General features: G+C 40.5%; 1 protein-coding gene across 1 annotated transcript in view; it reads right to left on the minus strand.

Moving 5' to 3' along the window:
* The window catches only part of COL12A1 (collagen type XII alpha 1 chain), a 134,461-nt gene that overhangs the window by 13,520 nt on the left and 105,460 nt on the right, over positions 1–15,481 (minus strand). The window contains exons 53-58 of the mRNA XM_084826903.1: positions 12,044–12,097; positions 10,948–11,043; positions 7,703–7,756; positions 6,949–7,002; positions 6,022–6,075; positions 3,641–3,712 (exon numbers count right to left, since the gene is read on the minus strand). Coding sequence (XP_084683029.1) covers positions 3,641–3,712; positions 6,022–6,075; positions 6,949–7,002; positions 7,703–7,756; positions 10,948–11,043; positions 12,044–12,097 — 384 coding nt within the window. The remainder of the gene's footprint in view (positions 1–3,640; positions 3,713–6,021; positions 6,076–6,948; positions 7,003–7,702; positions 7,757–10,947; positions 11,044–12,043; positions 12,098–15,481) is intronic.

The following is a 15,481-nucleotide window of genomic DNA, read 5'->3' on the forward strand; positions in this document are numbered from 1 at the left end:
ACCAGATAATTTAAGCAATTCATGTCTTCTCATGACTTTTGATCAGCCTCACATAGAGTGTGATGTGCCAGTTATCTTTGCCTAAAGCAGTCTTTATTTTTCACAAGTAATGTTAACAACATGTGAGAAATAGTTCCAAAGATAGTTTGAAACTGGGTGTCTCCAGGAAGATTGATTTAATAACGTTTGTGTCAACAAAGTTCAGATAGATTATTTTCCCTTGTTTTTTCTAAATACTTAACAGATGCCAATGCTTGCTTAATTCTTTCTTTCTTATTTAATTAGTCTATTGTATTGTAGCCATCTTTGTCTAAACAATGTTGTTGAGGCGCGGGGGGGGGGGGACAGTTATTAGCAAATTATCAAGTTGAAACCTTCCAAGTCCCTCAAGAAAACGATTTCAGATAGCAGCTTACTTTACAGCACTATCCTATGCATGCTTACAAAGTGTGCATAAGATTACAGCTTTCATATCATTATGTTCTAAAAGTGTGAAACTGTGGACAGCTTGTTCATCTCCTGAGGCCATGGTAAAACTTGCTTAATTGTTAATTGTTTGTGATGTTTAATGCATCAGGAAAACACTGCAATGATAAAACAAATGGACTTACAGCATTATCTGCACACAATGTGCATACCATTTTTATATCTATAGCTGAAATTCAACCATCTTTTTTTATCTTAGATGTTTACAGGACCCAGTCCTACCATGCTCACATCTTCTTAATTGGATCGGGTACTTTTTTCCTGTTGAGGACTACATTCTCTCGAGGATAATCTGTTGAGAGCCACATGCTGGTGGTGAAGGCATTACTGGGTGGGTCAGAACCAAAGTTGGCAGTGCCACCTGCTTCTCTCTCTCTTTTTCTGCCACTTTTTCTCTTTTTTTCTGCCATCCCCTTCTCTCTCTCTCTCTCTCTCCATTTTCCTCCCTGCCCAGTGGGCTGCCATGAAAGATTGCTCTTACCAGAGGTCTGAATTGATTGCTTGCAGAGAGCTTTTGAAATTAGAACAAGGACCATAGGTTTCCCACTCTGATAGTGTACTAAACATTGGTAAAACAGAATATGATCTGAAGCAAGCAAAAGGTGCTTACTCCATTTACACATCTATTATTCCAGCAGGCCTTCCCTTTTTAGAACTCTTGTTCCTTTTGCTGACTTTTGTCTACTGCTTTTACGCTATCCTGTTTTATTGTTGGGTTTTTTTAAAAAAAATGTTTTAGTTTAAAGTTGTTTTTAGATATATGTTGTCTGTATATATTGCCCATATGCTTTTATGTAAATGGTTTTAAAACTTCGTAGACTGTATTTTAATGTTTTAACTTTTGTAAATCGCCCAGAGAGCTTTGGCTATGGGGTGGTAGATAAATGTAAATAACAGCAGCAGCAGCAGCAGCAGTATAGCCAGCCTTAGGCAGTTAGCTTAACTGGTCATCTTTAGGACCAGTTTCAAATGTAACCATTTGAAATGTTGTTTCCCTGGAAAGCAAGAGCTCAGTGTAGATATTGCTTCTTTCCTGGAATATGTTTGTATATCTGAATGTATTCTAACCTTCTGAATAAATAGTTATGTTAATTCATGCATATCTACCCCACTCAGGATTATTTGCTTAGCACCAATTTGGGGTTGTCAGGGGATATTCCAAAATGCACTGAATTAGAATGTTATGGTCGAGGTAACTAAAGAAACCACTCCGTTCACTAACATTATTGCTCAGGATGATCTAACTTTCTTGAAGCTGTGCCTGTGCTGAAATGATTGCATATAGTATTTGTGATCCAGAGATCATTCTCTCATCCTTGGATTAAACTTCATTGTTTGGATCATTGAATGACTGGTGCTAACCAAGAGTCATAGATGGTCAATTTACCACATGAAATATTGTACAACCACGTGAAGAATGGAACTGGGCCATGCAGCTACAGGAAAAGCCTGGATGACCTTTAGAACTCTGCAGGCTATATTTGGACCACCATTTGCACATACGGCTTTGGGTTGCCCCTTTGGCATTTCTTGATAGCATAACTGTAGGTGTTGAAATCTCATCTGCCTCATGCGTATGAAAAAACATCTGCACAGACTCCCTGCCAGAATTCCTGCTGAGATCTGGTCTGAAAACTCAAGAAACAGTAAATGCGATGTCAGGCAGATGGAGGAAATAGAACAAGTATACAGTCTTAAAATGTTATAAAGGGTTCACCTTAATAACATAATATAAAAAACAAATGCAATCAAATAAAATCAATGTTTGATATGTATTTATTCATTCTGTTTATATTCATTACATTTATATCCCACCTTTCTTCCATCATGGAACTCAGGGTGGCTGCATGTGCTTCCCAGGTGGTCTCCCCTCCAAGCACTGACCAGACCCAGATCTGCTTAGCTTCAGAAAGGTGGCTGCCTCATGTACCTTCAGACTATGCCCTGATATAGATTTTAAGTGATCAGTACATAAACACTGCCAACTTTTATTGGCCCCTACTCCTTTGCTTTTAACAGCAGCTTGATATGTAGGCATCAGGGGAGGTGAAAATGCTTTTTTCCGTGTAAAAAGATCCACCTGCTTATGACCGCCTATCGAGCTACTATTGAACTCAAAAGTAGGCCAGGCCTTCCTTTCTGGCCAGTTGGCAACTCCACACTATGGTTTTGCTAAGATAACTCTCATCAGAAGTACTAACTAGAGATCCTAATTCATAGAAAGTTACTTTTTTATTAAGACCCATATCAATTAGACATATTGGTGTGACTAGTGTAATTCAAGGATGTGACCTATCGAATAACCTCGTGATCACAGATACTTTGTGCAAGGCCAACGGATGCATCACATTTTATAAAGGAACAAAATAGCACAAAAATCTGAAGTGACTTCTCCAAGGCTATAGAGTAAGCTGTTAGCAGAGCTGGTATCAGAATTCCTCTCTTTCCTCTTCAAGACTACCCTGCATTGCCTCAAGAATAATTATGTAAGCAAAGAGAATGAAAGAGAATCTGCTCTTTTCCCTTGCTGACTGATGCAGCAGATGCGAAAGTTGCACCCCTGGATGCCAAATACTTTCCCACAGATGTCTTGGCTAATTCAGACAGAGCAGCTCCAGCAATTGCTACCAGGACAAACTCCTGATCCCTCCTGTTCTCTAAGTTGGTTTCAGATGTAAAACTCTAAGCAAAACTCACAACACAACATTATGGCTGCATTGTTAACATTCAAGCATTTTCAAACCACCAGCTCTCAGAATGCTACATATAAAAATTTCCACCTTAGGCAGCATAACATACTTAACTGTGCTTAAAATAATAATCATAATAATTCCAGTAAGCGAATCTGCTGATTTAGCTCTGGGATGTTTACATAGTGCAGAAATATAGGCCTTGGCATGTGCAGTTCATGCTCTCTTTTTTAGTGGAAACATTATGACTGCAATTTCCAGACCCGTTGCTTAAATTGCAAAAGAGGATGTACTGTAAAGAGCGAAATTGTCTAAAATTAGACTTGCATTCTTAACTTTGAGATATTAACTAGTTCTCATGATAGCCATTGCATGCTGTGAGGCCGAGAAAGGTCTCCTTGTCTGAACTTGTAAGTGTGTCTTTCACAACAGATGCAGTAAATGCTATTCACTGATTATCTTACCGGTGACCCACGATCTCCTGGTTTCCCTGGTTTTCCAGTTGGGCCAGCTACTCCAGGCACTCCTGGGGCACCCTGAAAAGAGGTACATCGAAAAGAAATGCTAAGTAGGGACATAATAATATTCTTAGATATATGTTCAGAAACCAACCATATTGGGCAAATGTTTGTGCAATGCACAACAGTCATTCTCCATCTGCTCCTTTCTCCTGCAGTGCCTCCCCTCCCCCCATGTCCTCAAAATATGCTCTGGAGGGCTCTCAACCCTCCAGATTGGGGAGGGGCATGGGGGCTGCAGAGGGAAGGAGGAATCAAGTCTGTTGGTGGATGTCATTCCATCAGCGGACAGACGGAATGGGATTTCACTCATTATATCCAAGTAACAAGATGCCCACCAAATGGGTGAAGTGCATGTGGAAACTTTTTCTAGTGCTCACTTTCATTTGCTCACATTTTTACATGCCTTACAACATAAACTATGAGTCTCTCAGTTTTCCCCTGTATGCTCTCTGAACAAAGGTATCATGCTTGCATTTGGTAATTTGTGTTATAAATGTTGTCTAGGTTTTCTGGTCTCCCCACCTCCACCCCACCCCTCCACATGAGTACTGGCAAGAAAGTGCTGGATTGGATTGGATCCACTCCAGCAGATGTGAATAGATTACACAGTGGTGCAGGCCCAATCTGTTGGTAGAAAAAAGGAAGGAAGGAAACAAACCTCCAGGGACACGAGAAAGAGAAATTACTGATCCCACTGCATTTTGAACTGAATTCGTCCTTGGGGGAACTCTTGAACAATCCCTTGAGATCCTGGTCTCTCAATTATTTTGCAACAGTGTGGAGAGACCAAGAATGAAATTGATTGATTGAGAATGTCCCTGAGGAATGAATCAATTTGAAATGCATTGGGCTCAATAATAATAGTAATAATAATAAAATCTTGTGAACCTAGAATTTTCTTCCTTCTTTCTTTTTTCCTACAGTTGGTACCTGCCCACTTTTTCATTCTTCTTCCCACTCAGCTGCTAAGCAACCTTCTGACATAGCAGTATGTAATCCATAGCATCTTATTGCCAGGTAGAGATAGGAATGTTTAATCATGAAAATAGATGTGGGAAGAGGGATGGGATTTATCTATTGGGATATTCAACTTAAAAAGAAACTGAAACCTGCATACTCAGCCTTGCTGTAATTGCCCCACGGCAGTTCCTAGAGGAAAGCAAGGTTTTCTTCCACATCCCCCAAACATAGCCCCTTTGTCTCAGCTCCCCAATGATATCTCTTTTGCAATGGCTGGTGAAATGGTGGTAGAACAAGGCTTCTTGAGTATACAGTTTTCAGTTCCTTTGTGACCTGAACAGATAGTAGACAAAATCCCTTCTCTCTTCCCATATCTATTTGCATGATTGCACTTTTATCTCCCATTGATGTGATAAATATGGAAATTTATATAGGGAGATCAAATAGTAGCATTTAAACAGATCATTTTTGTAAAAAAAAGCATCCTAGAAACTAATAGATTTTCTTTTACTGTATTTTCCAAGCAGCCACAAACCCCAAGATTTCTTAATACTAGTATCTTCCTAATCACATCAAAGGCATGAATTCCATATGATAAATTTTCAAGTCTCATAAAACATCATGAAGTATTCCTAAAGCTTAACTGTACTCAACATGATTTCCTCTTGACCATTTTCCAGCATAATAAACATGTGCAGACCACATTAGCCGCGGACAGATTTTTAAAAAACTTCAGCTTAACCATCTGTAGTCATCAAAGCTTCTCTTTTAACAAGCCACAGTGCAATATTTATAGGAATGGGACTTGGAATGCAACAAGAAACAATCAACAGGTTGCACATTTGCCGAGTGTCATGATAACGAGATTGGATAGAATAGCATTACATAATAAGCAAAACTAGAACAAACAAGTGGGACCTGCAAAAAAATGTTTCAGTGTGGAGAGATCCTGTTCAGGGTTCCAGCCAGCCATGCCCTTTTCCAGGTTACTCCATCACATTCCCTCTCTCCTAGTTTTCCATCTCCTCCCCACTCTCCTCAACAGTCAACCAGTATTTTGTGGACACTGAACATGCTCAGTCATCACTGAGGTGTTTGGGAGATTTTTTGTACTTCTGCAAATCTTGGGATTCTCCAAGCCTGCCGATACCTCCCTCTTGTGTGTGGATAGAATCATTTTTGCACATGCAAAAAACTGAGCTCACTATTAGTATATATAATAGCTTCTTTAGGTGGCTAGATGGTCATGCGCTGGCATAAATGATGAAAGGAAACAGCAAAGCGGCAAATTTACTTTTTGATACAACTGAAAATATAAATCGACACCCCCAAATTATTCCCCAGACAATTAAGTTAACACTTACTAATGGTCCAGGGGGACCTCTTGGTCCTGTTGGGCCATCTTTTCCAGTGAAGCCCTATTTGAAAAATGAAAGTTTATGGATTAGTTTTGATTTTTTTTTTAAAAAAGACATGCTAATTGTCTTTTAAGGCTAATCACCCATAATATTAATAATTTTTAAAACATTATTTCATATGCTTGTGCTACCTAATTTTTGGCTCCAGTTATGACAGGTTACAAACTTACACCATCTAGTTCTCACTTGAATATAGCGAGGTTCTGCTCAGATTAAGAATGCATGCCTAATACCAAAGTTCAGTTGCTAGTGAGAAAGTCCCAGTGATGGCATCTTTGCCAATAGCATCAGTGTTATACTTAAGAATCTGTTGTCCCTCTCCACAGATGGATGAAGAATGAAGAGCTCCACCAGGCTGAAGATGTTCTCTTAGTGCTTGCTTTCTTCATACTGAAAGTCTTGTTCATTTAATGGAACTCTTCATGAATTGACTTGTCACCGTTGTACAAAGGGATACACATTGCCAGCTCTTCTTCTTACATCATTCCATCCCTAGCACAGATGCTGCTGAAGTGAGCACTCAATCCATAAAGTCATACAAGAATGGGAAGTGCCTATATGTGGCTAGTCAAGAGAGCTGATCATAGTTGTTAATTCACAAGAGAAAGCACTGTGCAATTTAGAAAATGGGACAATACCAGGGGAGTAATTTGTAAACAAGCACTCCTTTTTCTAATTCAAAAACTTTCATTTACAAGTAGTAACATGGCACTCCTTCATACTTTTTGTACATGGAAATTATATCCATTTTTCTACTCAGAAATGATAAATTTCCATGGAGAAAATTGTTGTGGAACAAGGACCCTTTACCTATCCATGCTGTAGCCCTAGAGCCCCTGGATTCCTCACCAATTATAAAGCAGAAATACTTACCCTGTCACCTGGAGGTCCCATTGGGCCAGGGGGGCCAGTTAAGCCTGGAGATCCCTAGAGAAGAAGAAAAACACTAATCAGAGAGGATTACTGAGCCATGGAAGGTATCAGGCACATTCATCTGCATTCTAAACATTATTTAGAATGTTATTCTACCTGCGTAGAATAAAAAACCTGCGTTATTCTCATATTCCTTTTTGGCAGCATGCAGAAGAAACAGACCAAAAACCTTGACTGATAACATCAGCATCTTGTATAGAGTTACCCTTTGCCTTCATTCTATTTTTTACTTTATTTGTATGTTTTTTAAGGAAGTACAGTTTATTATCACATTACAGATCTTCTTTCAGATGCACCCTGCAGATAATAAGTAATAGCTAATCACTCAACAATTGTTACTATGTGTAAGAAAACCTACTAATAACTGGTAGAATCTGTCAAAGTTTAATTCCATTGCCTTCTTTTTCTGGATGTCATGAGTCATTGCTGGCTTCTCTATTTCCCATTAAATCTAGTCCCATTTCAAAATACCATTTCACTGATTATACAGACATGCACAACTGACAGATGACATGAATCTGCACTGATGTGCTCTATTTATTATTTTGAACTTTAAAAAAAATTATCTTGTCTTCTTTGTTGAAGGACAAGTGAAACTAAATGGAAACTTATCCATTCTAGCCTACAAGTGAGAACATCATTTTGGGGAGTGTGGAAAGTAAGTGGCACAGCCATATTATAAAAATGAACTTACTGATCGACCTGGTAGCCCTGGTTCTCCAGCATCACCTTTCATCCCTTGACGGCCCTGGAATTGATAATAAACAAAGAGTGTTTGGTTATCCTCTACAAAACAAAGCGATGGGCAGTCTGGAATAATTAGACATATTTTCAGTGAAAATGAGAAGCCAGATATCAGCTTGCTAAGGGTAGCTGGCCAAGCAAAGCGTACCATCCAGTTTCTTACTGGTCCTGTGCCAGCTGCCTAACACACAACATGCTAACCCACACTCAGTGGTTGAGTGTGGGTTGTTGGTGAACCATGGGTTGTTTGTTGAACTGTGGATCAGTGTGTTTTCTGAACCCAGGACATTTTCGCAGGGTGGCTTGTTAACCATGCAGTGTGGCTTGTTAACCACCCTTAACAACCCAACAACAAACCATGGGTTTTCTTTTCTCAAACAATTTTTCTTTGAGAAAAATAAGCCAACAACCATGCACGCATTGTGCAAAGCCAGTCAGTAAAGCACTTTAAGCCAGGTAACACTTCTGGTGGGAGAGAAGGAGATCACAAAAATGTAACTTTTCCCAGGTTTTACCAATCACCCTTTAAAAGAGTTATTCCTCCAGGTGTAGAACTGGGAACCTGCCCTAGAAGTAGGAATGATAATTACAACCCTAGTATCTGTATATTACTACTACTGCTACTACTACTACTACTACTACTATTTCTATACTGCCCCTTAGCTGAAGCTCTCTGGGCAGTTTACAGAAGTTATGCCTGCAATAATCCCAGAGCAAACATTTTTGTACAGCCCCTTAGCCGAAGCTCCCTGGGCAGTTTACAGAAGTTATGCCTGCAATAATCCCAGAGCAAACATTTCTATACAGCCCCTTAGCCGAAGCTCTCTGGGCAGTTTACAGAAGTTATGTCTGCAATAATCCCAGAGCAAACATTTCTATACAGCCCCTTAGCCAAAGCTCCCTGGGCAGTTTACAGATGTTATGCCTGCAATAATCCCAGAGCAATTGGACATTGGGTCTGTGCTACACCTATGGTGATCCTGTTAATCTCCTGATCTGCTGCCTGGGATAGAAAAAGCCAACACAATTATTGACATACTTCCCAGGTGGCTTGGTATTTATATTAAATCAATATTCCTGATGTCAAAAAAGTTGTCCACTTGATTCCTCAGGAATCAATACTCGGAAGTGTAATGGGAAGACTTTAATTTTCATATCCATCCCAGTTAAATCCAATGAACTTTGACTCAGAGCACTTTAGCCAACTTGAAAACTCATTTGGATTTAACTGGTTCATGGATCTGACTAAATTAAAATGTTTTTATTAATTACAGCTTCAACCTCAACTTCATTTGAAAGCTCTTCTGCATAGAAATGCTCTAACGTCTAAGAAAGCAGATTGATCATTCTTAAGAAATTAAAAATTTTCTTTCAAAAATGTTAAATGCTCCTAGGCCACCCTTGTGCACAACCTTGTGTATGTACAAGTAACAAGTATAAAAGTTACTTGTGTACAAGTCTTATCACTTGGTCATTTTCTATTGCGATTATGGACCTAATTTAACACTCATTTGCTTTGGTTTTCTGTCTTCAGTTAGGATACTTATGAAATCTTCAGAGAAGGATGGGGTTACTTTGTGAATGAGAAATGTACGTTATCATTAAAGTACAACATTTTACTGATTCCTTTTAAGAAGCAACACATTGCATTCAAACATTATATTTAGCAAGAAAAACATTGCATTAAAACTTTCCATGGATCCCCAAAATATCCTGATAGAAAACAGAAAGATAAAATTCTTGACCCTAGGGAAGAGAGAGCAGCACTTATGGTCCCAAAGGGTTATGAGCAGGACACAGCTCATGCGATTTCACGCATGTGTGAGTCCTTATATAAGCAATGATTAACTGTGTGAAACAAGGTTCTACATGAAGATTAGATTCCCTGCATTCAGCTTAATTTACATCATGCAAGGTTCTTGTGTGAGTCTGTGTGAGGAAAGTAGCTGTTCCTGTCAGAAGTGCCCATTCCACCTTTCCTGAAATGCATTTGTATCACTTACACAGTCAGCATATAACAAACCACAGAATCGGTAACCCTTGATTTAGTTTCTCAGAATACAGAGAATGTCAGAGCAATGTGTGACCATCTTTGAAAGCTTAGGAATTTCTTTGAAAACACAGTTAGACATAGCACTGTATTCTGTCTAGTGCTGTGCTGAATCATGTCTCCTATTTTTGGAATTTTTTTTCTCTCCCTGCGGAAGAGGCATTGCTTTTTCTGCCTCTTTTGCAGGGAAGCGAAGAATTTCAGAGAATTTTCTCCTTGGGGAGGGGGACAGGGTTTCCACATACCTTTTTAAAGTTTTAGAGATGGCTGAAGGATCTTCTTTCTATTTTTTTTTACTTGAAAAAAGCCCCCAGCATGAGACCCTTTACAGAGAAGTGTTTCCAGCCCAGCAGCACTTCTTGAACTCCCATGAGGCCACATGACCTGAGCATTCAGGAAGAACTCCGAGGCTGCAGAAGCTTCTTTGCAAAAAGCATCTTTGCAAAGAACAAATGGGACTTTTGGAGCATTAGAAGAAATGCTGATTTTGCTTGCTCTGCATTACTGCAAGGAAGAGCAGAATTTTTCTAAAGCTCTAACATACATGGTTGCTTGTGCTTTGCAAAGAAGCTTCTGTAGCCCTGGAACCTTTCCTCAATGCCTGTTGGAGAGGGCAAGATCACATGGTCTCCTGGGAGTTCAGAAAGAGCTGCCAGACTGGAGAAGAGTTCTGGGCTCCTGCAAGTGCAGGAGATGTTCAAACAAAAATAGAAAGAAGACCCCTCAGCCACTATCCACACTTAAAAAGGTAACCTGAAGTCCTGTCTTCTTCCCCAAGAAGAAAGATGTTTGACATTTTCACCTCTCCCAGCCACTTTTGCCAGAGTTTTTGTTACGCTCCCACCTCCACACAAAATGCCAAAAATGGAAAAATTGAAAATTTCAGCAGAGCACTAATTCTGTCTAAAAAAAATGAGTAGAACAGGGAATGTGGTAACAAATCACTGCAATAACACAGCTATTAATTTATGTGTAATCTGCCATTAAAAATATGATGTCCTGTGGTAAAGCACCTTGACCCATACAGCAGATGTTTGAGGATACTGGAAATAAGTGAGTGTAATAGGAAATATTTTTGAGAGCACTTATTATGCTTGTCCTATCCTCTCCAAACAGGCATGCATGCAATATGCTTGTTTACTCACTGGTTCTCCTGTAATGGAAAGTCCATTTGGCCCCTGTGGTCCTGGTGGTCCTTGAGGACCTGCAGGTCCTACATCTCCACGAGAACCAGGTGGCCCCTTAAAGCAGAAAAAGAGACAAATCAATTTATTAGCCTTTCATGTCATCCAAAGCTGTATCTTAAAGAGCGTACAGAAGGATGGATTCACATTATGTCCTGTAACATGGTGACAGCATTTATCAAATGGCAGTCTAGGAACTTGGAGCTACCGCTGTGTTTTGGCTGTCTAGGTGATATGCTTTTTAATGCAAGATGTAGCAACACTGGTAGCCATCAATGAGATAAAAGGATTCCATATCACTTCATAAACGGGCCTTCTAAAGCTATATAGATTCAAAATGGATGAAGGGCGGCTTATATAATACAATTTTAAAATAAAAACAAAATAAAGGTGGAATGGATGGGAATGTGCTGCTTGGCATTATTAGATATACTGGTACTAATGCTGCTGTCATTATTTGAGATAAATAACAATGCCTCCATTTTCTACATAATTTGTCTATTCTCAGGTTGCTCCACAGAATCTATGTGAACTAATCCCACACAACTTTCTTGAAAAGAGAAGAACAATGCAACAGAATTGGCATCCCCTTGGTTGTGTCTTCCCCACATTTGTATTGGATTCCCTAATGCTAATGCTAGAAATTGAAGGCAATCAGAGAGAAGTGAGATGCATATATTTATCCTTTGCCAAAACAAGGGGAATTTCACACATTACACAGAATAAAACTTGGGTTTGCCACAGGATGCTGCAGTGAATTATAGCTCCTACATGAGTGTGCTTATATGATACAGTTGTTTGCAAACATGTGTATTTCATTCACATTTGCATACATCTCAAACTGTAATGTGTGAAGTGACCCTAATATAGGGATTGAAATGCATAATACTGATACTTGAACCTTTAATGATATTAATTTATTGAGATCTTCAAAAAAACCTAAGTGGGAATACAAAATTATTACAGTGCAATTCTATACATGCCTACTCAGAAATAATCCCCATTAATTTCAATGGAACTGGCTCCCAGCCTTATTGTATTTTTGGCAGATACTCACAGGAGGTCCATTTAAGCCTCTTTCACCTCTTGGGCCCTTAGTACCTGGGCCTCCCTAAAACAAAACAAAAATGTAAAGAATAAGTATACATTTTAGGCATGGAATTCCAGAACGTTATAAATTATCTATGCATAAAATGATTCATTCCCACAATTAACTGTTGGGTGAAGCAGTAAGTTCAGCATGGTCCCTGTTCAGTGTATATAAAAGGACTGCCCACCTTGAGCACCACAAATAAGGTGAGGTAGGCTGCAGACTGCACACCATAGCCCCATCTACATGGGGGATTTACTCTGGTTATACTGCACCTCACAGACAATTGTGGCACATGACATTTCCCCTCCCTGCAGCAACTGCGCATTTTCATGCCGGAAACCCCACATTTTGCAAAGTCATTTTGTGACAGATTTTCCCATTGTACCAGCTTCACTGCGTTTTGGGAGTCTGTGTGACCTGTGTTAACTAGCAATACTGGCTTTGGCCAGCTAGGGGGAATAGCACTGATAGGAGGAAAGAAAAGTTGCATCATGAGCGCTTTTTTGGAGGTGCACACCGGCAAATGGATTATGCTTTGTTTTCCCTAAATGAGCTTTAACAGCCCGCTAAACACGTCCCCTCCAGATGTGTAATTCCAACTGACTTCTACTGCGTTTAAGAGCAAGGAGCAGAAAGGATGGGAAGCCAATTGTATTAAACCTTGCTTTTCTGAAGATGCACACCAGTGAATGATCATGCTCTGTTTTCCCTAAATGAGCCTTAAAAACAGCCCGCTAATCATGTCTACTCAGATGTAATTCCCATTGACTTCCACTGCACTTACTAAGCACAGCAGGGAGTGGAGGGAGGAGTGGAGAAGCCTTCGCATAACTTTAATGATGCAGCGGTGGGGAAGATGGCGAGAAAGGGGCAGCGAAGGGGCACCAGAAGGAGCCACCATTCTGCCGCCACCATTGCCCTCTCCGCCACCTCCCTGCCAGCCTGGCCATGGTGGTGTGGCTCTTGGTGCTCTTTGGCGCCACTGGCTCCTTGGTAGTGCTTGTCCTTGGCGGGGTCCTGATCTCGGTCCAGCAGGCGGGCAGAGGCAGAGAAGGGGCACGAGTCAGGCTGCTGCACTGCATGGGGGTTCAAATTGGCAGGAGAAAACTTCCTTGAGAGGCGGAATGGCAGCACAAACTACCCCAGGGGTGGGTGGAAAGAAGAGGGGAGAGAGAAAGAGATGGCAGCCGCTTGCCACTACAAGCAGCTGCCCCTTGCTTGTCCCCTCCTGCCTGGCCAAAGAGGGGGTTACTGGGAGTTCAATTCAGTGGGGAGGGAGGAGTAGGAAAGCCTGTTGTTTCAAATATGCAAAGGTTTACGAGAGCGGACCTTCGCATATCATTAATGACTTCAAGAGGTGATCAGGATTTGTTTTCCCCCAAATGAGCCTTAAGATCAGCACATTGCTGTGGAATGGCTTTTGTTCTTTTGAAATTTCCACTTCTGTCCTGAAAACAGCCCACTAAACATGTCTACCCCAGAAGTAATTCCCATTGACTTCCACTGCACTTAGCACAGAGCCGAAAGAGGGGTTGGGAAGCCCGTTGTTTTGAATCTCTGCTTTTTTCTGGAGGAGCAGAGGAGTGCAGCTTTTCGCATAATGTTAATGGCTTTTAATGTGCTTCGTTTTTCCCCAAATGAGCCTGAGCTTGTGGATGATGTCTGTTCTTTTGGAATCTGCACTCCTGCCTTAAAAACAGCCCGCTAAACATATCTACTCAGAAGTAATTCCCACTGACTTCCACTGCACTTACTGAGGACAGAGCTGTTTTTTGTTTTGTTTTTTAAAGGAAGCTTGTTGATGCTGCAAGACTCCACCCACATATGCACAAACTAATGCAGTTTCTCATCTGCCACAGAAAGGCGGTTCTTTTTTCTTCTTTTTTTGTATATTCCACTTTAATGGCGTCCCATGGGAGGAACCAATCCAACTTTATGAAAATGCGGCTTTTAACTGAATCATGTTGGGAAGCGTCTCCATGTAGATGGGGCCCACTACTGTATGAGTGTTGAAGTGACAAAATCAAGCAGCAAGGCTAAAATGCAGTGAAGTCCAGCTGTGTTCTCAGATTATACTTTTTTCAGAGACTTGGAAGTGATAGGTTATATAATTGCCTGCTATACATGTGAGATGCAGCAATTGTCTAAGAGGCAGATTTCCCTGCCAGGATCAAATGTCTGATATGGATCTTTAGTGGCCACTCCCCTGCATTTAAGCCAGAGACTTTAGCAGTGGACTTTGCTTGAAACAGCGCCTGGATAACCTGCAAAGATTCACCACTTTGTCTTGGACTCTCTGAACTTACTGGGATTCATCCTGCCAGCTGGATCCAGGGCTGCTTAGGGATTTGTTTTGGTGCTCATGAACTGAACCTGGTCTAAGTCTTACATTGTGAACTGTTATCTGTGGATCTTTATTGGGGCTGTAAAGGCGTAAACCTATTTACTGGAATTACGGCAATAAAAGCTTTTACTGTGAATTGGGCCTTGTCTCTGGGAAGTCAGGTCCCAACAATACACATATTCATTATTTTTGTCACATCAAGATCTCTGGTCAGCTTCCTGTAACACTTTAAGCAGCACGTAGCAATGCCAAATCTAGCTCCCAACAGCATGACCAACACTTCTGCAAGACATATATGTAGTGATACTATTGTAGGATCTATTGAGTAGTGACATCATCCCTGATGGTAAGCAACCCCACAACTGTACACATAATGCCCAGAACCTTTAAACATTTGCTTATTATTTTAGTACAGTAAAGAGTGTATGTATGTGTGTATATATACTTATCCATAGTAAATGTATCTACTATGAACATGTAGTCTTACTTTTTAAAATCCACTTTTTCTTTGAACTCCCCTTCTCCAGCACATTGATGAAGGTTTGCTCTTTTTCCTTCTTTAAATGATCTCTTGGAGTGAAATTAACTCAATCAAAAGTGTGTTTATCTGATTTAATCAATTTCACCACTTCATTGACTTGCATGGGGGTAGCAGAAGTTTTTTCAGTTAGGAATTAGGAAAAAAGAATTTCCCCTTCAACAAATCTCCCTACCCCACCCCAGCCACTCCATCCGCATCCTCCATTACATTTGAACAATTACCAGCCAATCTTTGCTGGATCTGGGCTGGTGTCACAGTGGTGGCAATGGGGGACGTTGCTCCTATTTTTGTATTACAGAAACGTATGGTCATTATACATCCCAAGATGGGTACAAGCTTGATTCATAGCAGTAAGAGTGATTCATGCTGTCTGTTCTGTCAGCCCCATTCCTAGCCCCCTGTGCATACCTCAGTAACAAAGCATATTCATGATTATGTATGACGAAGAGAAAGGGCTAGAATATAATTAACCAATGGTGGCTGCTGTTACACCAAAGCTGGGGCTAAAGTTACCTTG

The sequence above is a fragment of the Heloderma suspectum genome, chromosome 1 (assembly GCF_057233095.1).
Source record: "Heloderma suspectum isolate Gila_16-S chromosome 1, 16-S_ref, whole genome shotgun sequence".
Classification (NCBI taxonomy): Eukaryota; Metazoa; Chordata; class Lepidosauria; order Squamata; family Helodermatidae; genus Heloderma; species Heloderma suspectum.